This window comes from Pristiophorus japonicus, chromosome 7, assembly GCF_044704955.1.
Source record: "Pristiophorus japonicus isolate sPriJap1 chromosome 7, sPriJap1.hap1, whole genome shotgun sequence".
In the NCBI taxonomy this organism is placed as follows: domain Eukaryota; kingdom Metazoa; phylum Chordata; class Chondrichthyes; family Pristiophoridae; genus Pristiophorus; species Pristiophorus japonicus.
Window position 1 is genome coordinate 31,905,956 of NC_091983.1, and position 25,712 is coordinate 31,931,667.

General features: G+C 41.5%; 1 protein-coding gene across 1 annotated transcript in view; it reads right to left on the reverse strand.

Moving 5' to 3' along the window:
• lrrc1 (leucine rich repeat containing 1) overlaps positions 1 to 24,429 on the reverse strand; it is a 390,137-nt gene extending 365,708 nt beyond the window's left edge. Inside the window, exons 1-4 of the mRNA XM_070884885.1 lie at positions 24,356 to 24,429; positions 18,912 to 19,001; positions 5,548 to 5,604; positions 784 to 847 (exon numbers count right to left, since the gene is read on the reverse strand). Coding sequence (XP_070740986.1) covers positions 784 to 847; positions 5,548 to 5,604; positions 18,912 to 19,001; positions 24,356 to 24,429 — 285 coding nt within the window. The remainder of the gene's footprint in view (positions 1 to 783; positions 848 to 5,547; positions 5,605 to 18,911; positions 19,002 to 24,355) is intronic.
• Between the last annotated feature and the right edge of the window lie 1,283 nt (positions 24,430 to 25,712).

The following is a 25,712-nucleotide window of genomic DNA, read 5'->3' on the forward strand; positions in this document are numbered from 1 at the left end:
GCCACAAACAGCAATGACATAAATGAGCAGATAATCTGCTTTAATAATGTGTTATAAAGATACATATAGACCAGGAAAACACTTCGGCTCTTGTTCAACAAAGTGGCGTGTAATCTTTTACATGTATCCGAGAGGTCGGCATCTCTGACAGTGCAGCACTCCCTGATGATGCACTGAAGCACTCCCTCATACTGCACTGAATGTCAGCCTAGATTAAGTGCTCCAGTTTCTGGAGTGGGATTTGAACACAATCTTTTGACTCAGGTGAAAGTGCTGTGGCACTGAGGCAAAGCTGAAAATTCCAACCAATACCTTCTTGCTGCACCTTAGATGAACGACAACCCAAGTCAGCCGCAACACTTTCCAAGTGGCAATTTACAAGGAGTCACAGCAACATCGATTGAAGCAATTAAATCTTAAACATTGCTGCATTGTCTGTCCCTTCACAAGGACAATTTGCAGAATGTTCCCAGTTTGGTTCACAATCGTTGAGTTTCCATTCTTTTCATTGAAGTCAAAGAAACACTGCCAAAATCAAAGTGAAATAAGGAATCCTAAAATAAGTACGCAATGTAATAAACAGCTTAACCTTTACTCAAGGTGTCAGAACAAATAACTCCGATAGAACGGGCAAAGTGATAGGCTAATCTGTGGAATACGCAAACCCAGTACACTGTAATCTTTTATGTTAAGAAGTTATGAAATTATGGGACCTACATTACTTTAGTTCTTCTCCATGCCATGAAAAAAATTAAAAGCACTTGGTTTTTAAAAAATTCTTACCAAATTATATAGTTCATTGTTTCCGAGGTCCAATTCTTCCAGTTTGCAAAGAAGGGCAAGTGATCTGTAAATTAACATAGTATCTGAACATTACATTTTTAATGCAACTTCATTTTCATTCCCAGGTAATTAGTTTGTTGTAGCAATTAACAGTTATGTACTGAACAAAATTTGACCACAAATGTTCTGCATCGGTCATAGACAAAAGTACTCTTTATTGGTGTAGAAACCACCAGCTCTGAAAATCCTTTTTCCCCACATTAGGAATTGGGTTTGAAATTTCGTTTCCAGTTTTTAATTTAATGATACTACTATCTGCATGGAATTGTTGCTTGTGCTCAGTTGTTAAAGGGGAATGGAAAGAAAATGTTTCTTCCATTTCAGGGCTGCAGTAAAACAATAATTTGAATTTGAAATTCTTCACAATTAGCACAAATTCTTCTCTGGCCTTATTCAACTAATAGGATTACAGAGGATATACGGCACAGAAACAAGCCATGCAGCCCAGCCTGTCCATGCCGGCATTTATGCTCCACTCGAGCCTCCTCCAGTCTTCCCTCATCTAAATCTATCAGCATAACCATCTATTCCCTTCTCCCTCATATGCCTGTCTAGCCTCCCCTTAAATGCATCTATACTATTTGCTTCAACCACTCCCTGTGGTAGCGAGTTCCACATTCTCACCACTCTTGGGGTAAAGAAGTTTCTTCTGAATTCTCTATTGGGTTTCTTGATGATATCTTTTTTGATGCCCTCTAGTTTTGCTCTTCCCCACAAGTGGAAACATTCTCTCTGTATCCACTCTATCAAAACCTTTCATAATTTTAAAGACCTCGATTAGGTCACCTCTCAGCCTTTTTTTTTGCGAGAAAAGAACCAGCCTGTTCACCCTTTCCAGATATGTATACGATTGCATTTCTGGTATCATCCTTGTAAATCTTCTCTGCACCCTCTCCAGTGCCTCTATATCCTTTTTATAATATGACGACCAGAACTGTACGCAGTACTCCAAGTGTGGTCTAACCAAGGTTCGATACGGGTTAAGCATAACTTCCCTACTTTTCAATTCTATACCTCTAGAAATAAACCCTATTGCTTGGTTTGCTTTTTTTTTTAAATGGCCTTGCTAACCCTGTGTCGCAACTTTTAGTGATTTGTACTCAGAGATCCCTTTGCTCCTCTACCAAACCTAGATTCCCACCCTCCAAATAATAAGTGACGTCCATATTCTTCCTGCCAAAATGTAACATCTCACATTTATTTGAGTTGAACTTCATTTGCCAATTCTGCAGCTTTATTAATGCCCTCCTGTAATTTGTGGCAGTCCTTCTCAGTATTGACTATCCCACCCAAATTTGGTGTCATCTGCAAATTTAGAAATTGTGTTTTAATTCCAAAGTCGAAATTGTTAATGTAAATTGTCAACACATTGGTCCCAGCACTGATCCTTGTGGAGCACTACTACCCACCTTCTGCCACTGTGAATAGCTACCTTTTACCCCGACTCTCTGCTTTCTGTCTTGAAGCCAGCTAGCTATCCATTCTGCTACTTGTTCCGACTCTGCATTCTCTTGACCTTGTTCATCAGTCTATTATGGAGTACCTCATCAAAGGCCTTTTGAAAATCTAGATAAATTACATCTACTACATTCTCATTGTCTACTGTCTCTATTACCTCTTCAAAAAATTCAATGAGGTTGGTCAAGCAAGACTTTCCCTTTTAAAATCCATGCTGACTATTTGTTATTATATTTTTCGTTTCTAGATGTTCTTCTATTTTCTCCTTTAGTAGGGATTCCATTATGATTCCTACCACCGATGTTAAACTGGACTGGCCTATAATTCCCTGAATATATTCTATCCCCTTTCTTAAATATAGGTATAATTCCCTGGACATATTCAATCCCCCTTCTTAAATATAGGTATTACGTTTGTTATCCGCCAGTCCTGCATGTCGTAATCCCTCTGCTATGTCTTCCCTAGATTCTTTTAAAATGCATGGATGCAATCCATCCGGACCAGGGGTTTTATCCTCTGTGTTTGATTAGTTTATTTCATATATCCCTTTTTTTATTATTTTAAATGTACTTCTATCATCCAATGTCATGTCCACCTGTTCCATCTCCCTGGTAAATACTGAAGCAACATAATTATTTAATATTTCTGCCATCTCTTTATTATTACCTTTGGTATTATCCAGTCTATTCCTTAATGGCCCTATTCCCATCCCAACCTTCTGTTTTTTTTTTTTTATTTGATGTGTCTGTAAAATATTCTGTTTTATATTCCTTGATAATTTAATTTCAAAGTTCCTTTTTGCCTTCCCAATTGTTTTTTTGACTTTTCTCCTAATCGTTTCATATTCTCCCTTATCATGCACTCCCCTGCTGTCTATGTACTTAATGTATGCCTCTTGCCTTACCCTCAATGCTAGGTCTCTAATCTTGTAGTGCAGAGAAAGAACAATAAATATATTCAAATTTTTACTGGTTTGCAATTTAGGGGGAAAAGCATACAGATGTAAAACTTTCCTGCTCATGCACAATTTTTTGTCCAAGACAGAGCCAGTCATCCTCTGCTGAAATATTCATTGCTCTATAAGTAGTCTCTGGGAGTTATGTGACTACCTCAAATTCTTTTTCGAACTCCTGCCCTGTAGATAACATGATTTACCTCCCCCGCCACCCCACTTTGCACCTTCCCTTAACAGCAATGAATGGCTGAAATCACAGGCACCGACAGCCTCTCACTACCCTGCCACATGACATGGCCATTATTCATGCGTGAGCCTAGACAGGCGTGTCAAGTTTATTCACTGATGGAAGCATGACTGACCGAACCTGTCGCTACCAGAAACCACACAAGTACTTTACAGCAGCAGTGGGAATGTTGTCTGAATTTTTTCCTCTTTTTAGCAAACTAGAACGACGGCCAATTGTAGAGCCCCACTTGTTGCTCTGGCTGTGATCAGCACAGTCTAGGAATTGAACCTCGGAACTCTTGGTATGTACCAGTGCAGAACCTTTGCCCACAGACTACCAGCAGAGCTAGGTCAAATAACTATTTAAATCAGAAGCAGGTCATATACAGCATAATTAAAGGAATATTCCAGGATAACAATTTCAGAGAATATGTAGGGAAAATACCCTTTTCCCTCTCTACATTTAAACAAAATACATTTCTTAAATACCTTGCTCATCTGGTAGCAGAATCCGCCTCTCCCACCAAATTTAAAGTGGTCATCTCTTCGCTGTCAGAGACTGAAAAGCTGAAAATATTTTTTTTGCAAAACTGCAGTTTCCAGCAATCTCCCTTCTCTCTCCTTACTGACAGGGATAAGAAACAGAGCTCGTTGGGAGCAAGAGCTAAGAAATGTCATTTCATCCACGGGGAATCCAGCCACAGGGTGTGAAGGGAGATCTCACAGAGATAGGTTTTTGTGAGATTGAACACAGGATGCAAGTATTTCTGATAACTGGAACAGTTGGCCTCCAACAGAGCAGCAAACCTGTCCCACCCTCCCTTACCCTCAACGACTGTCTATCCCACCTGTGGCAGGGACTGCGGCTCTCGTATTGGACTATTCCGCCACCTAAAGACTCATTCTTAGGGCCCAAGTTTCCACATGATTTGCGCCTGATTTTTAGGAGCAACTGGTGGAGAACGGACTATCTTAGAAATCGCAATTCTCCACATTTTTTTTTTTCTGCAGTTCTAGTCAGGTAGAACAGTTCTACTTTGGAACAGAATTTTTTCTTCAAAAGGGGGCGTGTCCGGCCACTGACGCCTGATTTGAAAGTTTCCACAGTGAAAACGTACTCCAAACTAACTTAGAATGGAGCAAGTGAAGATTTTTGTAGAACTGAAAAAACTTGTTCTACACATTAAAAAATCAGGCGTCCAGAGCGAGGTGGGGGGGGGAGGGGGGGAAGTCATTAAATTAGACAATAAATCCTTATTTATACTTCTACAAATAAATCCAACTTGAATAAACATTTATAAGCAAAGAAAAGATTCAATAAACCATCTTCCTACCTGTGTGAAAGTGCTTCAGCCAGGGAGAATGCTGCAGTCAGCCTGAGGCACCCGTTCTTCCCGTGGCGGGGGGGGGGGCGGGTTAGGAGGTAGGAGGCGCCCGTTCTTTCCCGCGGGGGGGGGGGGGGGGGGGGGGGGGGGGGAGGAGGCGCCCGTTCTTCCCGCGGGTGGGTGGGGGGGGGAGGCGCCCGTTCTTCCCGCAGGGGGGGTGGGGGGGAGGAGAGACAGTGAGGAGGCTGCAAGTGCTGATGGCAATGTGCTTTTATTAAAAAAATGCTCAAAAATTAAACAGCTACAAAGAACTACAAAAATGGCCGAGTGCCAAGGTTTCCTTCACACTGCGCGTGCACAAACGCTCCAACACGCACGCGCAGCGTTGCCGGCAGGAAAAAAAATTAATTAAAATAGTACCCGCCCCCTCTCACTTACAAAATCGGCGCGAGTGTACGCTCCGCCCCCCCTGGGCGCCGCGCCAAACAGACAAGGAGCTGCAGAACGCTCCAGAATCGGTAATTTTTTTTGGCACCGTTTTAGGCACGAAAAACGGGTGCCCAGCTCGGAGGAGCGTCCGTTTTTTATCGTGTGGAAACTTGGGCCCATAGAGTGGAATCAAATCTTCCTCGATTCCGAGGGACTGCCTATGATTGAAAAACTTTCATTTCATCCCCATTCACATTCTTATATTGGTGTATATTTACACAAATACACAAAAAAATCCTTTGAACTTACTCTGGTAGCAAGGTCAGCAGGTTTTCTCTTAACTCAAGTGATGCCAGGTTTATAAGACTGAAACAAACAGCAAGAAGAAACACAATGATTTACAAAAAACTTTTGGATAAACAGGTACTCAAACAATGCTAAGGATTAAAATGAGAGAATCTTACAGATGAAATGTTTAGCTCCTTTTAAAATGAATCATCCCAGAAATAGTCTGACAGTCCACTAAAAAGAAAACCATGGAAATTCCGAGAATTCTTGGGGGAGGTACAAGGCCAGCAGCAACATTGCCCTTATGCTAATGGTGAAGAGGCAACAGCAGCTACCAGATACAAAACCGACAGCATAGTATATCGGCACTAAAACAAATTCCGTTTTTGCTGCAACATACAAAATTACTGACTGATCACAAGTACCATTATACAAACTATTTGGAGCATAGGAAATAGAAACAATTTAGCCCCTCAAACCTGTTCCACCATTTAATCAGATCATTACTGAACTGTAATTAGAGAAGGGTTATGGGAAGTGGAGCTGAGTCCATGATTTTATTGAATGGCACAGCAACTCGAGGGGCCAAATGGCCTACTCCTGCTCCTCCTACTCATGTTCTTATAATTCAACTCCATATCCCTTGATAACTTTACCTAATAAAAATGTATCAATCTCAGTCTTGAAAATGTTATTGACCCCAATATCCATAACTATTCGGTGGAAAGTTTCAGATTCCCCTCCTGAAAAGTCGAGCTCGAATTTTAAGATAATGCCCTTTGTTCTGGATTCCCGCACCCGAGAAACAGTTTACCTGTATCTACTCAGTATCAAATACCTTCATTTTGTTAAAATAAAAGGACCTCAGTTAGATTACCCCTCAACCTTCTAAAATCAAGAGAATAGAAGCTAAGTTTATGCAACCTAACCTCGTAATTTAACCCTTTAAGCCCTGGTGAATCTGCTCTGTGCCCCCATAAGGCTAATATATCCTTCCCGAGGTACGGTGCCTAGAACTGAATGCAATACTCTAAATGGGATTTAAGCAGAGCTCTGCACAACTGAAGCATTACTTAATTTTTGTATTCCAGTCCCCTTGAGATAAAGGCCAACATTCTGCGAGCTTGTTTATACTTTTTGTACCAGACAACTAGCTTTTAGTGGTCTATGCACATGGACATCCAAATTTCTTTGCTCCCCCACAATTCCTAGTCTCTCATCATACAGAAAAAATTCCAAATTCATTTTCTTATATCCAAAGTAAAAGATCGCACACGCTGAACTTCATCTGCCAGAGTTTTGCCCACTCACTTGATCTGTCTATGTCCCTTTGCAACTGACTGTTGAATCTACATTACTTTCTGTGCCTCCTAAATTGGTGTAATCTGCAAACTTCAATGTACAACTCTCTATCCCTTCACCCAAATCACTGATATATATGGTGAAAAGCTGAAGCCTCAGTGCAGATCCCTGGAGAAGACCTCGTCACATTCTGCCCATCAGAGTACAATCTATTTATCTCTGCTGTCTCCTATCTCCCAACCAATTACCACCCCACATCACAAGGTTACTTCCAATTCAGTGTGCTTTTCATTTTGCTAATCTGTTGTACTGAACCTTATCAAATGCTTTCTTGAAATCCACACAGACAACATCCATAGAGGTGACATCTTCAAAAAATCCAACTAGCTTAATCAGAAATATCTTGCCCTTCCAGGACAACTCTCTTTGCTCAGCTCGTGCTGGTCCAATTGCTCAGCCACTATGTCCCTGATGATTTGAGTAATGATTGATCATTCAGTAACATACAAACTGCCTAAAATGTTCTTTATACTTTTTAGAAGGGAATTAATGGGCCAAATATCACAGCCTCGCCGAGTGCGTACGTTGTGCCCACGCACGCGAAGAGGCCTCGCAAATGCCGGTTCTCAACACGCACTGCGCATGTGCCGAGAACCAGCTTTTACGATGGGAGAAGGACATTCACGGGGCAGAGATTGAGCTATTTGCCCAACTCTTGCCCAGCGAGTGTCCTTCAAACTCTTACGCCTGGTAAAAGCATATGTATAGTCGACTTTTACCAGCATAAGAGTTTTAAAATATAGAAAAATTAAATTTACTCATATTTAAAAACTCTGTCCATTAAGTTTATTTTTAATCCTATTGAAACATTAAAAAAAAAATGTTTCTAAAACATTCAATTTCAATTAATTTTAAATGTGTGAGGTGTTTTTTTATTTATTGCATTGTGTTTCTTGTTTTTGGGGGTTATTCTCATTGATAGTAATGGGAGCTCATACAAACAGAATTCCCATTATCATCAATGAGAATACTGAATAGTGATTGGTGGTCATGGCCCACGCGATTCCAGGATACGCATACGTACCTGAAAGACATGTTCCCGTACGCTGCATAGCGAATGGAGGCATTCGACCGGAATCCTACGTTCCTCCGGGACCGGCAGGTATTTTCGTAAAATGTTTTCGGGTCGAAGGAAGCCTCCAACCGCAATTTTCCCCCACATAATAATATTCTGGAATACATCTAAATTTGGAAACCCTCAGATGCTCAAGGTGGGCTAAATCACAACTATTACTGCATATAATGCACTGAATTCAGACACAAAAACTTCCAAACACAAAATCAGAACCTAAAAACCATCAACTTGGTTTTCAACATACAACCACTTGAGACAACAGGAAACAAATAATCTTCTCCAAGCACAATTCCCAGTATTAATTAGTATTGTTATCTTCAGTAAAACTCCTCATTCTTCTTCTACAGGCATATAACTGCATTATCATCTTCTAACAAAGCACAAGGATTGGTGTCAGATGCAGTACCAAAAAACAAGACTTGAATGAAAGATTTTAAATAATTCCCATTACAGCAGTTATCTTGAGTGCATGACAAAACTCTCCGGCAGCTCTAACAGATTTGCATTCACTATTCTCAAGGGGCAGGTGGGGAGAAAAGAAGGTATTTTCAAAGAAAAACTGTCTCAACCCCACCTTAAGGGAGGTGCATTGTTGGTAGAAAGCACAGCAAGCTTTACACTGCATTGAATTGGGCCATTCCTAGCCTGGGAGCGCTGGTCTCCGTAAACCTCAAGTCATTCAAAACTCTGCTGCCCATGTCTGAACTCGCACCAAGTCCCATTCACTCATCACTCCTGTGTTCGCTGACCCACATTGGCTCCCGGTTAAGCAACACCTCGATTTTAAAATTCTCTACCTTGTTTTCAAATCCTTCCAGGGCATCGCCCCTTTCTACCTCTGTAATCTCCTCCTGTTCTACAACCCTCAGATATCCATGCTCCTCCTATTCTGACCTCTTGAGCATTCCGTATTTTAAAATTGTTCCATATTGGTGGCCATGCCTTCTGTTGCTTAGGCCCCAAGCTCTGGAATTTCCTCCTTCAACCTCTCCACTTCCTTTAAGACACTCCTTAAAACCTACATCATTTGTCCCAATATCTTGTGGATAGATATCAAATGTTGTTTGATATTACTCCTGTGAAGTGCCTTGGGACATTTTAATACGTTAAAGGCACTATATAAATACAAGTTGTTGTTGCTGTTTTTGGATGCCGACAGTGAGTGTCCGAGATTTACCAGCAAAATTTCACCGTGAGCACACACACACACACACACACACACACACACACACACACCACAGAAGTGGCCAATTTCCCCAGCAACTCACAATTTTATAACTGCTGTTCGTGTACTAAGCTGCCCCAATACTTCACAGGGAGGCTTTTATAACTATTGCTATTGCCATGGTTATACTTGGATTGAGTTGGTTTAGTATGAATGAGCTGAATTCAATGAGTATGACATTACCAAAAACCTATAATCTGCTTAAAATCTAGATAAATCCTATCTCTTCCAAATATAGCAAACCCATCTGTGCACAAAAGGGATTTAGAGGAAGTTTTGCTGATTTTACCTGAAAGGAAACATTTTTCCAGCCATAAATACTATATCCACAAATACAACAGCTTGTGCAATTTACAAGGGCTTGCTCGGACATCCTTGACTGCTCAGTTTACAAATGCACTACCTGGTGTGAATGAAGCCAGAGAGACCAGGGTGGCCTTGGGTTTGATTCTCAGTCTTCAATAATTTTGGGATAGTGGCATTAAAAAACGTTTTCAGTGAGCCCCAGTTGCTAGCTAGAGGCTGAGGGGCAGGGAAGAGAGCAAGAGTGATCGAAGGGCATACAAAATTAATGTTCTCTCTCTTGCTCACTATCCAGCAACTCCTGCTGGAATATATGCTTATAGGTAAGAGTGAGAGTACAGAATCAGCTTGAGCACCTTTTGGCTATTCAACCATAATTGAGCACAGCACCTGAATTTGTATTTGTAGATTCAGGTGCCATGCTCAACTATGGTTGAATAGCCAAAAGGCACTCATTGTCGTTCTCGCATGACAAATGGCTCTTTAGGCAATGTAATGCAGGGCTACAGATGCCCACAGAACTATATCCCAGAACAGAAAAGCATAAAAAGGGAGTGAGTTGGAGAAAAAACAATGGCTTTAGTTGATGTGGATCAGATTTTAAGCAGATTATAGGATTGTGATTATGTCGAGCACTGACACCATTCAATATTAGGAAAGTAAATCAAATCTCGCAGATGTTTTCCGCTGCTTTGTTTGGCCCTTTCAACGTGCCCAAATTCCACGGAATACGAGTCAATGGTCTATTAATTATATCCTACATTATTTTGTTTCATACAATGAACTTTTTACTGTGCGTTTTGAAGTTACTAATTAATACGGTTCGTTGCTGGAGCTAAGCGACTTAAATAGGAAATGAAAAAGGCACCAGAAACAAGGGAACACAACAGAAGTGCAAAAACATGGGATCATGTTGCCACATTTGTCAGATTAATTCCAAGACTTTTATCAGACTGAATAATTAAGGTATCTGGAAGTAGAGTGAACACTCACTTTGTACAGCACAAGATAGGAATCTCAAACACACAACAAATACCACATACGTAGATCAGTCTGCATAACAGAAAGGACACAAAGTAACAATGTTTTCTGAAAAGTTTATTATAACTATAGAACACTTTATATTTTCATATATTCTGTGCAGGAGAAAGAAAATGACGAGAAAACCAGATACAGTAGCACACCAGGGAACAAGTTTCTACTGGCAAAAAACAAAATATAGGATTGATGACCAAAAATTCTTCATACAAAGAGAGGATCAGCAGGTGGAATGGACTTAGGAGTAGGGCATTGAAACCGAAAACCTTGGAATCATGAAAAAAATAACTGGATGCTGTGATGCCCATGGGGTGGTAGGAGAGTTGGGGTGTGGGGAATGGAGAAGAGATCGAGAAGGGGAGACCAAGATCTTGCTAAGTGGATGCGCTAGGATAGGCTAAAATGCTTTCCTCATCTTAGGATCTTCTTGCATGACACCATATACCTTTCAACTTCTAAGTCACAATCAAATGAGCAGATTCATACTTTCCATCACCCGCACTGAATCAATAGCAGAAGTCTTATCTTTTAGAGTACCAGCAACTCCAGGGAATCGCACCTCTCTAGTCTGGTCCTTAAGTTGTCATTATTATTAACCCTAAAATTGGTATTGAAAAATTGTAATAAGTAAAATGTTACTTTATTCCTAGCCACCTTGACTTCCTTCCCCACACTATTATTTTGTTTAACCTAATATGGGTCTGTTCCATACCTTTTAAATAAAAAAGTTAGCACATTTTCCTCTGTCTTACAGATCCCATCATCCATTTGAGAGCTGGAAGCCATGTCAAAGAAATTGGTCTCCAACTGGTTGAAATGCCACTCCAGACATTTTGCTCAGCCAATCTAAACCAAGTCGTATAAAGATTGACCAAGACAATTTAGATGTGACCAGGTTAACATTTGACATCACTTTTGTACAGGAATATCAAAACTGCAGAAGTCACCTGGTCTATCTGGAAATAACTTGGTTGCGATGTTAACGGTTAAAAAAATTATAAACATCAGGCTTTTTGTACAATGCTGTTTGGCAGCAATTCAATCTCTAGATTCTCCAGACATCCACAAATTGCTGAAGTTTAGGATGATAGATTTGTTTGACATTAACCGCTAGTCATCTATTATACAATTTACTATACAATCCTAAATCCCAAGTTTAATTACACAGGATACTAATAAAACTCAAAATCTACCAGATTTAGACAGACAAGATTGAAATGGTCGCTATGACTCAGCTATTTTGCTTCATGAAAACACAAGTCATAAAAGGTTTTAATAGTTTGGAAATTAATCTTTTGCTGAAGTGAAAAATATAACTCCTCTCCCATCTTTGAATCTGCTTTTCAAGTAGCTAGTCTTGCCTATTGGCAATAGGACAACATTTACGAGGGCTTTGTGGGAATTATTTGAGATCCATGAGAAAACGTACCTCAAATCATCGCAATTTTCAAATCTGTCAACATACCAGAAAATAATTTGGACTCGGTGGCTGAATTTGTTGGAATGGTGCCACTATCTCAGGGGCCTGCAATTGTATTTTGTCCAGACACACTTTTTTTTTGGAGTGGTTGGAAAGGAAGGCGGGGTAAGGATAATGAAGTTTGTCAGAAAAGTTTCTATTCAACCTGACAATTCAGATTTGGCAAATACAAACCCCAAATCCAACTGTGCCCAAAATTAGGAGTCTCAAATGGCTTTTCATGGAATAGAAATTAACGTTTAATTTCTTATTACATGGAGTGATGACCAAAAAATAACAAGGATGGATAAATAGTGGAGTATTAAAAACTGTATTTATTGCTTTATAGATGCATTGAACAATTTCTAAAATGTTCTCCTGTATGGCAGGAACTATGAATTATGACACTTCTTATTCTTTGTTGCTATTATTATTCACAATTTTACTGCAATAACCTTAAATTACATTTGTCCGATCTGTGACGCGTTGTAGTTTAATCCTGTGCTTGCTATGCACAAATACATAAGCACAAGTACATAACTGAGGAAAAGGAGGCAATTATAAAGTGCATTCTGAGAGCTGTAGTCCTTCAGTGACTTGCACACTACCACCAGTGCATTCTAGGAGTTGTCACCGTTGTGGCATGCACAATGTGACACTGGCGTACTCTGTGAGTGCATTAGTAAGTTGAACTTTCAAGGAAGGCCAAGTTACACAATGGAGCTGCAGAGCGACAGTCAGACCTGTGCAGTGGAAGCTTCTTGAAGGCATTTCTAACATACAATAGTTGTTTTTTTGGTCAATTTTGTGTTTATCCACAGAATTATTTAATTTTAATATATTTACCGGTAAGTTGTTATTTATATGCCTATATATTTAGCTAGATCAGAAATTAAATTTAGCCACTGAAGCTAGCAAATCAGTAAGTGATGTGACTGATGAAGGGCCTCAGACCTGAAACTTTAACTCTGTTTCTCACACCACAGATGCTGCCTGGCCTGCTGAGTGTTACCAGCATTATCTGCTTTTGTTTGTGTTTGATGTGATTGGCTTGTTGTGCGATAGCTGCTGCTGATCAGAGCTTTTTGATAAAATAATGAATTCATTAATTGGTTGGTTGGTTGATGCAGGATCGTTGCTACCCATGTTTGAATGAATCAATATGTTTAAATTAAGTTAGTGGTTAAGTGACTAAATCAGAAAAGCAGGAATTCTGATTGTGTGTTCACAATGAATGTTTGACCTGCAAAGTTCATTTTTAAAAGTTAGGATGATCTCATTATCAAATGTAGCAGAGTTATTTAGCAGATTTCTGTTGCACATAATACATGCCATTCTAGTTTTAAAAAGGCTTAAATTCCAAGCAAACATATTACATGAATTATTTGTTTTCAAATGAAGACAGTCATAAACTAAACAGCAATGTTACATAAACAGTGGATTGAAGCATTGCCAATTTTAAAAAGCAAAGCAATTTGTTTGTATTGAAATGGCATCCTGGTTTTTATATATTATATATATGCACACACACACACACACACACACACATTGAAATGGTACGTAACTTTTTAAACAATGGTGCATATTTTATCTGTTACTTCAACAAAAGCAAAATATTGCAGATGCTGGAAATCTAAAATAAAATTTAAAATGCTGGAAACACTCAGCAGGTCAGGCAGCATCCGTGGAGAGAGAAAGAGAGTTAATGTTTCAGGTCAATGACCTTTTGTCAGAAGTACTGAAACGTTAACTCGGTTTCTCTCTCCATAGATGCCACTTGACCTCCCGAGTGTTTCTAGTATTTTCTGTTGTTACTTGGCCAAATTCAGCGGACATTCTGCACCAGCAATTTCTCACAAATGAGGAATGTTTGCCAGGACACTGAGAAAGCTGCTTGTTCTTTGTAAAAGATCCCATGGCACTGTTCAATCATCTGAACCATCAGAACAGGCAGATGAGAACTACATATGCTATCTTATGCAAAGGATGTCACTAACAATGCACCAATGCTATGCACTCAGGTACTGATACGAGGCTCACAGTTGGAGACCAGAACAAAGCTAATACGTTTTGCAGGGACAATTACAGTATTTCACTGTCACATTTGGAATTCCCATAAACGCTTAGGTTTCAGAAACATGGGGAAATGGATGTACTGTATTGCATTATTTCAAGCTTCTCATTACTAGTTTCGACAAATCAGTAGCTTTACAGAAATGAAAAATTATACATCAACTGAGACAACAGCACATCATGCCATGACCTCCACATCTATAAAACTTAATGCAGCTTTCCATTATCTGAGTACAGAGTGAGAAACTGTAAACACGATTGGCTGTTATCAAAGGACTGTAACCATCCTTAGATAAATATAACAAATCCTTCAAGACTACAATCTATACTGGTGCTCCAATGGTTCAGCAATGAGTGCCCGAGAACTTAACACAGTCAAATGCACCGTAAAGCTCCTTCAATTGTACCTCAACAATGTGCTTTAATGGTGACTTCAAAAGACCACTCCTTGCTGCACCAGTGGAAATCTTTAGATTTCCCCACATCATCTATCCTGTATTTTGTTTGGAGTTTCTCATTTTGCTCCAACTTGGGAGCAATGTTTTGCTGAGACCACACTCACTGGGAACTAGATCAGCATGGCCCCAAACTCATTGCAAATCAGACCCTTACAGTCAGGAGAGAGTGAAGGTTTTCATCCCAACAATCTGAGGTAGATTCAAACTAGGGCTTAAGAGGTGAAAGGCCATTTTGCTAACCCAGTACCTCAGCAATCCTCCAATGATTTTTTAAAAAACTTTTCTGAAGATCACTGTTGATTACTTAGACTTTGACTTGGCACTGGCAAGCACATAAGGGTGTTGTATACAAGTCACTGCCTGGAACAGGGATCAATATATCACAAACAGCTGGTTTCAAACAGTCTTCAATGCTCACCATGTGGAACAAGTTTACAATACCAGCCAAGGCTCAAGTAGTACAAACAAATTCCGACCACAGTGCAAGGGAACATACTTTATTTGATTATTTTCACAAACAAGTTGAAATAATGCAGCAGGCAAAATATTGTAGCAAGCATGCCTGTGCAAATATTTGGATGTTTAAATCACGTTTTTAAAGAGACAGCTCAATTTCCTATTCTGTTCGCACAAGATAATGTTGGCAAAAGACCCAGGCATGCTTGCATGCAGCATCAATATAGTCTGAAATTAATTACACTCCAATAAATGGAAAAACATACAGCAGCAATGCTGTGTGAAAGGCACACAACTCCAGCAAAGGTTATTTATTTTGCTGATTTAAAAGAGAGAATGGGTGACTTGGTAAAGTTAAAGCCATACATTTGAAAATACAAAGTGACCCCAATCACAAATATATCGCTGGCTGCTGCAAAACAATCCATCAGACTATCAATGGGATGACTCAATCGATTCTTCCTCCGTATGATACTTCAATAGATTTCCCTTATTTGTAATTTGCCAAGAAATAACAGATGTAGCACACTACCATGCAGGTAGTGGTTATTACAGTACAGAAAAGATGTCAACACCAAAAACAAAGCAGTAATTAGAGGTAGTAATTAAAGAAAACATATGCTACACAAAGTCATCTGCACCACCACCTAAATCTTCAAGTTCACATACCTTCTAAAATCTGTGCTACAAAATAATGCAGAGATCAGTTAATGTTGTTTGCTGTACTCCGGTAAATATTAAATTTAGGCTCAAGTAATAAATTAGAATTGCCTACTGTAGGACTATATATAGTTGCTATAATTATTGTTAGTGAGTCGGAAAGTCAGAGTTATACAGCACAGACACAAGCCATTTGGGCCCATCGTGTTTGTGACAGCTCTATTGGAGAGCGATCTAATGCCCCACTCACCGGCCCTTTCCCCGTAGCCCTGCCAATTTCTCCTTTTCAAGTATATCAAATTCCTTTTTACTATTAGTTACTATTGAATCTGCTCCCACACCTGTTCAGGCAGTGTATTCAAGATCATAACTCCTTATGTAAAATAATTCTCAATTCTCCCCCTGGAGCTTCTGACAATTATCTTAAATTGGTGTCCTCTTCTTACCGACCATCCTGCCAGTGGAAACAGTTTCTCCCCGTCTACTCGATCAAAACCCCTTACTTTTGAACACCTCTATTAAATTTCCCCTTTACCTTCTCTGCTCTAAGGAGAACAGCCCCAGATTCTCCAGTCTCTCCACAGAAGTGAAGTCCCTCACCTCTGGTACCATTCTGGGAAATTTCCAAAGCTCACTCCCCAAGGCCTGGGCATCCTTCCTGAAGTGTGGTGCCCAGAATTGGACACAATACTCCAGCTGAGGCCTAAACAGTAATTTATGAAGATTTACCATAACTTCCTTACTTTTGTACTCTTATGCCTGTACAGGTGGCAGCGTCGAAAATCCGGAGTTCCAGAATCCGGACCGATCGGTGGCAGGGTCGTCCAGAGGGCCTGCCAACCTCAGAGCCCCGCTGCTGCCTGACCTCTGGCCTCGCCGCCACTCACCTCGACTGCCCTTACCTCGTCGCGTCTCGCCTCACCCACTGCCGCTGTCCTTACCTCGGGGCTTCCTCACCAGCTTGCCCGAACACCACCTCTGCGGCGGGGCCGGCTGGACCGACCAGCTCCTCCTCAGCGAGGACCCCGCCCGACAAACAGCTCCTCCTCGGCGGGGACCGCGCCCAAACAGCTCCTCCTCGGCAGGGCCCGCTCGAACAGCTCCTCCTCGGCGAGGACCCCGCCCGACAAACAGCTCCTCCTCGCAGGGGACCCCGCCCGAACAGCTCCTCCTCGGCAGGGCCCGCCCAAACAGCTCCTCCTCGGCAGGGGACCGCGCCCGAACAGCTCCTCCTCGGCGAGGACCCCGCCCGACAAACAGCTCCTCCTCGGCAGGGACCCCTGCCTTCTTTCTGACGTTACAAAATCCGTAAATACCCAAACCTGGGCTCAGGTATTTCTGGATTCTTGACATCAGAAAGACGATCTAAAGTCCGGAAAAGCCCGGAATTCGGAACGGCCTCGGTCCCGAGGATTCAGATTCTCCAAGCTGCATCTGTATTTATAAAGCAAAGGATCCCATATGCTTTTTAAAAAAATTTTTATCCACTTTCCCAATGTCTTCAAAGATTTGTGTATGTGAAGCCCCAGGCCTCTCTGTTCCTACTTTAAAAAGTTATCATTTAGTTTATATTGCTTCTCATTTTTCCTACCAAAATACATCACTTTACACTTCTCTGCATTGAATTTCATCAGTCATGTGTCAGTGTATGTCACCGGTCTATGTCCTCCTGAAACTTGCAACTGTCCATCATCATCATCATCATCAGTCCCTCGAAGAGAGGATGACTTGCTTCCACGACAAAAAATTTACAGGTGTTTCAATGAAGGACCTAATATTCCAGGTCCCGAACTACATCGTGAAGGGTGGAAGATGCCTGTGTGTGGATTTTTTTTAAACATGTGGTGGCCGATGCTCACCAGCCACCACACGGGCTTGACAGAGCTAGGTCTTGGTCCAGTGACAAGGGTTAACCAAGACGACTGGAGACCTGCTCTGCTGCACGGACCTAATGCGCACACATCGCAGTGTGGGCTGGCCCGTGCTGCCCCTGGGCCCTCTCCTGGGTCCCGATCACTTCCCTCTACAAACTCTTGCTGCTCCTTCGTCCCTCCTGCTGTGCCTGCCCGCACTGCAATCAGCGACCGGACTTTGCAGCCGTTGCCCTCCTGCATCAGCACACGCTGCTCCCTACAGTAGTATGCCGCCGCACGCTGCTCCCTCCAATGGCCCCGGCCTGCTGATGGTCTTGCAGACCGGGACCGTGCCGATTTCCAGGACAATCCACCTCACTGTTTACTACATTTCCCAGCGTTGTCTCATCTGCAAACTTTGACATTATGCCCCCGATATCCAAGTCCAGGTCTCAAAGAGCAGTGGTCCTAATACCAATTCCTGGGGACACCACTGTATGCTTCCCTCCAGTCTGAAACACTCGTTCACCACTACTCTTTGCTTTCTGTCTCAGCCAATTTTGCATTCACGCTGCCACTGCCTCTTTAATCGCATGGACTTCAATTTGGTGAAAAAGTCCATTATCTGAATTCCTTTTGAAAGTCCATCCACACAATGTCAGCTGTACAACCATCATCAACCTTCTCCGATATTTAATTGAAGAACTCACGTTTGTCAGATTTGCATGTAACAAATCCATGTTGGCTGTTATTTAATAACACACGTTTTTCCAAGTGACAATTAATTTTGTCCCAGATTATGGTCTCCAAGAGTTTTCCCACCACCAACATTGGACTGTCTGGCCTATAGTTATCAGGTTTATCCCTCTACCCTTTCTTGAGAGCAGGGTTGTAACATTTGTAACCCTCCAGTCTTCTGGTAACACTCTTTTATCCAAGGAGATTTAAAAGATTGCGCCAAAGCCTCTGCTATTTTTACCCTTACTTCCCTCAGCAACCTAGGTTGCATCCCATCTGGAATGGGTGACTTTTCGACTTTGAGCATCTCCTCTTTATCTATTTTTATCCTATCCAATTTTCTACCCCCCATTCTTTACTGTGACATTAGCAGCAGCATCCTCTTTAGTAAAGACAGATGCAAAGCACTCACTTAGTACCTCAGCCATGCCCTCTGCCTTCACAAGATGATTTTCTTTTTGGTCCCTCATCGGCCCCATCCTTTTTTTCAAATGCCCAAAATATTTATACTTTGTGGCTACTGCCAACTACTTCCTTTTAATTAGTTTGCATTGTGTGGAGGTAGCATATAGTTACAGCAATAAAATTGCTGAAAAAAACCATAATACCTCCAAATGTATTTGAGCATTTTTAAATTGTGCACCCAAGAGCTGAGAAACTCCGCTGTGTAAGCAATCAAACTTACTTTCCGATATTTTCAGGAAGTGCTTGGAGTGAGATGTCATTCAGGGAGAGACACGTCAAGTTCCGTAACTCAGGAAAGCTTTCAGGCAACCTGTAGACAGATCATCAAGCATCACTATAATGTTCTACACACATCAGCCAATGGTGGCTTTAATACACCTCATCCACATAATCTGCTCAAAGGCTTTCATCTGCACACACTTCCCGTCGACAAAATATTTCGATGTGGCACTGAGGTGAATGATCAGCCATGATCGTATTGAATGGTGGTGCAGGCTCGAAGAGTCGAATGGCCTACTCCTGCACCTATTTTCTATTGTTTCTATGTTTCTAAAATCTTACTTCCTGTTGTCACATTTGTCAACACTTGTGTTAACACGTTCCATGATAAATATATTTGCCCTCATTTGTAATGTAAACTTGTCACACTATAATTACAGGCTCCTGCTGTTGGATGGCACTATACTTAAGACTGTACTTATATGAAGCTTTTTAATACTTGAGTTGTTCCCTTCAGTTCACTGCTCACATTTTAAATTAAATAGCCTTAATCTATTTTTTTTCCAAGTATTCAAGAATGACAGAGAAGGAAAAGAGTAGGGGGCGTGGCTGCATTGATTAAAGATGATGTTACAGTTCTAAATAGAAAGGGTATAATAGACGTTTTCAGGATTGAATCTTTTGGCTTGAGTTGAGTAACAGAGGGAGAGTTGTTACATTGTTGGGGAGGCTTTTTTTATATAAATAGAGCTTAAAATAACGAGGAGATGGATGAGCAAATTTGTCAGCGTGTAACAAAAATAGAGTAGTAACATTGGAGACTTTCATTACCCCAATATAGACTGGGGAAAGCATAGTACTGAGAGTAGGGAAGGAGAGGAATTTCTGATGTGTACACAGAACTTTCTTGATCAATATGTCTCCAGTCCAACAAGGAAGGAAGCAGTGTTAGATCAGGTTCTGGGAAATGAACTAGGGCATATGGCGTGTGTTACAGTGGGAGATCATCGAGCTAACAGTGACCACAACATAATTCGGTTTAAAGTAATTACAGAAAGAGACCATGAAATATCGAAGGTAAACGTTCATCTGAGGAAGAGCTATTTTCAGTGATTTAAGAAGGGATCTAGCACAGGTGGTTTGGAAAAGACAATTGCAGCTGAAAGCAGTAATGGAGCAATGGAGGGCATTCTGGTCAATAGTGACTCCCAAGATGTTGATGGTGGGGGATTTGGCGATGGTAATGCCGTTGAATATCAAGGGCACTTGTGTGATACGAATGTTACTTGCCACTTGTCAGCCCAAGCCTGAATGTCGTCCACGACTTGGACTGCTTCATTATCTGAGGAGTTGCGAATGGAACTGAGCACTGTGCAATCTGTGAACATTCCCACTTCTGACCTTATGATGGGGGGGAAGGTCATTGATGAAGCAGCTGAAGATGGTTGGGCCTAGGACATTGCCCTGAGGAACTCCTGCTGTCATATCCTGGGGCTGTGATGATTGACCTCCAACAACCACAAACATCCTTCTTTGTGCTAGGTATGACGTCTGCCAGTGAAGTGTTTTCCCCGATTCCCATTGACTTCAGTTTTCCGAGGGCTCCTTGATACCACACTCAGTTAAATGCTGCCTTGATGTTAAGGTCAGTCACTCTCGCCTCACCTCTGGAATTCAGCTCTTTTGTCCATTTTACAGATATAAATTCGAGCAATTTTACAGATTCAGATCCACGTAAAAAGGGAATTGGATAAATACTTGAAGTAGCAAAAATGGCAGGGATACGGGAGGAGAGTGGGACTAACTGGACCGCTCGTCGAAAGAGCCAGCACAGGCTCGATGAGCCAAATGGCCTCCAACTGCACTGTACTATTCTATGATTCTATGATTAAATTGAACTTTACATTTTATAAACATACAATGCATCCGAGATTGCTGAAAGGAGCAAAGGTATACACAGGAGTAGTGTCAGAGGACTGGAAGATTTGCTGATGTTATACCACTATTCAAAAAAAGGGAGTGAGATAAACCAGTAAACTACAGGCCAGTAAGCCTAACATGGGGAAGTTATTGGAAACCATTATCAGGGACAAAATAAACTTTCATTGGAATGGCATTGGTTAATCAAGGAGAGCCAGCATGGATTTGTTGAAGGCAAATCGCGTCTGAATAACTTGAATGAATTCTTTGATGGGGTAACAGAGAAAATGGATCAAGGTAGTGCAGATGATTTATATATGGACTTTTGGAAGGCTTTCAATAAGTGCCACACAAGAGGCTTATTAAGACGGTGGAAGCCCATGGAATGAAGAGGAAAGTGGCGCTACGGATACAAAATTGGCTCAGTGACAGGAAGCAAAGGGTGGTGGTGGATAGATATTTTTCACACTGGTGTTTCCCAAGGGTCTGCTTTGGGCCCATTACTCTTTTTAATTTTTATAAACATCCAAGACTCAGGTATCGGAAGTCACACTACAGAGTTTGCAGATGGTACAAAACTTGGCCATAGTAGATAGTGATTTGTAGACTTCAGGATGACAGACAGGATGGTGAAATGGCCAGAAGCATGGCAGATGGAGCTCAATGCGGAGAAGTATGAAGTAATAAACTTTGGGTCGACTAATATGGAAAGAAAGTATACTTTAAATGGCACGATTTTGAAAAGTGTACATTAGTAGAGAGATAAAAACAGAAAATGCTGGAAATACACAGATGGTCAGGCAGCAGTTAACGCTTCAGGTTGATGACCCTTTGTCAGAACTGGAAAAGATTAGAGATGCAACAGATTTTTAAGCAAGTGTAGGGGCAGGGAAAGGAGGGGGGTGGGGGTGGGGGGGTGGAGGAAAGAACAAAGGAGAAGGTCTGTGATAGGGCGTTAGGCAGAAGAGATTAAGAGACAAAACGGATGACAGAGTAGGGCAAAAGGAGATGGAAATGGGACAAATTAACAATAGGTGAGTCTAAATGAGGTGGAAATGGAAATGGCAGAATCATCAACAGCTACCAAAGGAAAAATAGCAGCACAGAGGTTATAGTCTGAAATTGTTGAACTCGATGTTGAGTCCAGAAGGCTGTAATGTGACTAATTGAATGAAAAGGTGTTGCTCCTCGAGCTTATGATGAGTTTCCTTGGAACAGTGCAAGAGGCCGAGGACAGAGAGGTCAGAGTGGGAGTGGAGCGGAGAATTAAAGTGACAGGTGACCAGAAGCTCGGGGTCACACTTATGGACTGAACGGAGGTGTTCCACAAAGCAGTCACAAAATCTGCGTTTGGTCGCCCCAGTGTAGGGGAGACGACATCATGAGTAGTAAATATAGTGGATTAAATTAAAAGTATAAGTAAATCGCTGTTTCACCTGGAAAATGTTTGGAGCCCTGGACAGTAGGAAGGGAGGAGGTAAAAGGGCCGGTGTTGCATCTCCTGTGCCGCGGGAAGGGGTATTGAGGTGATTGATGAGTGGACCAGGGTGTCGCAGGGGGGAGCGGTCCCTTCGGAATGCTGGGAGGGGAGGGGAAGATGTGTTGGGTGGTGGGATCACGCTGGAGGTGGTGGAAGATGATCCGTTGAACGTGGAGGCTGGTGGGGTGAAAGGTGAGGACAAGGGGAACCCTATCGTGGTTCTGGGAGGGAGAGGAAGGGGCGAGAGCATAAGTGCGGGAAATAGAACGGACACAGTTGAAGGCCATGTCAACCATAGTAGAGGGGAATCCTCAATTGAGGTAAAAGGAAGACATATCGGAAGTGCTCATATGGAAGGTGGCATTGTCAGAACAGGTACGACGGAGACAGAGAAACTGGGAGAATGGAATAGAGTCCTTACAGGGAGCGGGGTGGGAGGAAGTGTAGTCCAGGTAGCTGTGGGAGTCAGTGGGCTTATAGTGAATGAGTAGAGCAATGTTGCTGTTTATGTACACAAATCCTTAAAGGTGGCAGGGCAAGTTGATAAGGTGGTTAAATAAGCATATGGGTTACTTTGGTTTATAATAGAATATAAAAGCAAAGAGATCATGCTAAAACTTTTTTTTTAAATCACTGGAGTATTATGGACAATTCTGGGCATCACAATTCAGGAAGATGTAATGGCCTTAGAGAGGGTGCAGGGGAGGTTTACCAGGAATGAGGGACTTCAGTTATGAGGAAAGGTTGGACAAGTTGGGACTGTTCTCCTTGAACAGAGAAGGTTAAGAGGTGACCTAGTAGAGGTTTTCAAGATCAGAGATTTGAGAGCAGCTAGAGAAAAATTATTCCCTCTGGTGAGTGGATTAATAACTAGAGGTCATAGATTCAAGTTCACTGGAGGGGAGATAAGAAGAATTCATTTTCCACTCAGGGTGGTTGGGATGTGGAACATTCTACCCAAGGTGATGGTGGACGCCGATTCCATAAATAATTTTATTATTGGAGTTGGACAGGTACTTGAGGATGAGGAACTTACAGGATTACAGACAGAAAGCAGGGATGTGTTACAAAGCATGACAGCTCTTTCAAAGAGCCAACGCAGGCTCGACAGACCGAATGGCCTCTTTCTGTGCTGTAAGTTTCTATGATTCTAATCATACACTACCCTCAGAATTGGACACCTGCTTCATATGTCCCCTCAATCTTTTCTCCAATGTAAACAAGTTCACCTCTGCAACAAGGCTCTCGTCAAAATTTACAGGCCCAAGACCTTGTTGATTCTTTGATTACTCTGGTATACAAAATGGCCCATCAAAGGGAGGGTGCCCATATAATTGCACACAATTATATATACTCTTCTTCAGGAGTATTCCTTCAAGATGTCATTTTAGGATGAAAATCTGTGAAGTGCAGGATTTTTTAGTCAACTACTAAATTCCAAAGTTGTGTCTGTCCAGTCAGACAATGTGTGTCACACACACACCTGCATAATGAGCCTAATAATCAGAGTCTGTCAAGGCTTGCTCATATTATGCAAATTGTTTTGCTAACCAACTGCCCAACTTTAGTTTTTAATGCATATGTTAGCAACTCTTCATGTATCATGTATCCAAAATATTCTTTATAATGCATTCCTGTGGAATCTAAAAGGCAAATGAAATACGAGGTGGATCCTTTATAGAATCTCAGAGTTCAATGAAGATACAAGACACGTTAGATTGTAGAGCTCTACACTATCTTCCATTGTCATAGCTTTTACCAACCCGTTCAGATTGATCATTTTCAAAACACCAGGTCATTGTTTATGTTTCAAAACATGAAGACCTCAAGAGTTTCATTAAGTTAGCATAAACTTTTGCTTTATCACCAAAATGGTAATGCTACTAATGCATAAATGACTTTATTTTTAGTTATGCTAATAATATTATACTTAATCGATGGCGGCTTTTAATATCTAGTAGCAAACAGCTCAGACTAAAACAAGACAAGGTGCGATGAAAGTTACAATCAGGCATTCTAGCTCCTGTTTTTGTGGTTTGTTTTACCTGGTCAAGGGATTGCCACTAAAATCTGCTACTTGTAACGATTTGCAAAACGAGATACTTTCCGGAATTTCCATAATATCTGCAACAAGAAAAGATGAAATTGGTCACATACTTGCCAACAGTACTCTGTATAACTAGTTATCCTTGCAAACAAATGGTCAAAGCATCAGCAGTCTTTACTGCACTAAAAACACACTGAATTTGCGGCCCCTACGGGTGTATACGAGGTGCCCACGTGCCCGTAGGGGTGGCACGAGTTCCGGGTTTAGGTATGCACTGCACATGCGCCTAAATCCGGAACTTGCCATCTTGTCAAGAATCCTATCGACACATAGCATGAATCCGAATGTAAAGGGCCATCGCGGGCAGAGAGTTGGGCTATTTGCCCAGCGAATGCCCTTGAAATGCTTATGAATCATAAAGGCAGGAGTAAAGCCTGTTTTTGTCAGCGCAAGACTTTTAAAGGACAGAAAAATACATTTATTTTCAATAATTTAAACCATTAAAATCCAATTAAAAAATTATTTTTAGACTCTTTAAAATGTTAATTATTGAAAAACAATTGAAAAATAAATTAATTAAATTCCATTTTGATTAATTTTAAATATGTGATGCGTTTTTTTTTAATCTTAAGTACTTGAGTGTTTTTGGGGTATTCTCATTCATATACACGGAACTCACCATAAGTATGAATGGGGATCCCCTTACTTTGATTGGGCCGGCCCACATCATCCCAGGGATGTATACGAAGCGCTCAAGTCCCTGGCATACGTGGGCCTCTCATCAGATCTTTGCTTTGAGGCCCAGGACCAGAAGTCTCCGAAACCACCAGGTAAGTTCGTAGAAATTTTTCAAGTCGGGGCATCCGCCCGTGGGAAGCCTCCGACCGCAATTTCTGGGCCACTGTTTATCCAAGACTGTGCAATACTCAACTCCAGTCATTCTGCATGGTTTGGTGTAAATGTCGATCTTCTGAACCAAACATGTGTAACACGGTCACATTTCACTGAAGTGTTAAGTCTGGCACTACGAGCATGAGAAACTGAAGAGGCAATTTTGGCCAATGCGAGCTGACTATCAGATGCAGGTAAAGCCTGCTGCATGAAGAGGAGGAGTAGAAGGACAGACACCATCTCAGGAAGCCACGCGTCAACTTCCAAAGACCAGAATAACCCAACCGTGGCAACAGCTCTTTTTGTTGTTTGAACTCTCTCCAACAATAAGACACTGGCAATCAGCACTTTGTGCAGTATAAATCTGAAGGTGTGTTAGACTAAACGACAAGTAGGGAGCACAACATGGCTCCCTCCAGTGCCGTTAAAAGTGCAATCTACACATCCTCCATCTCCGATGGTGC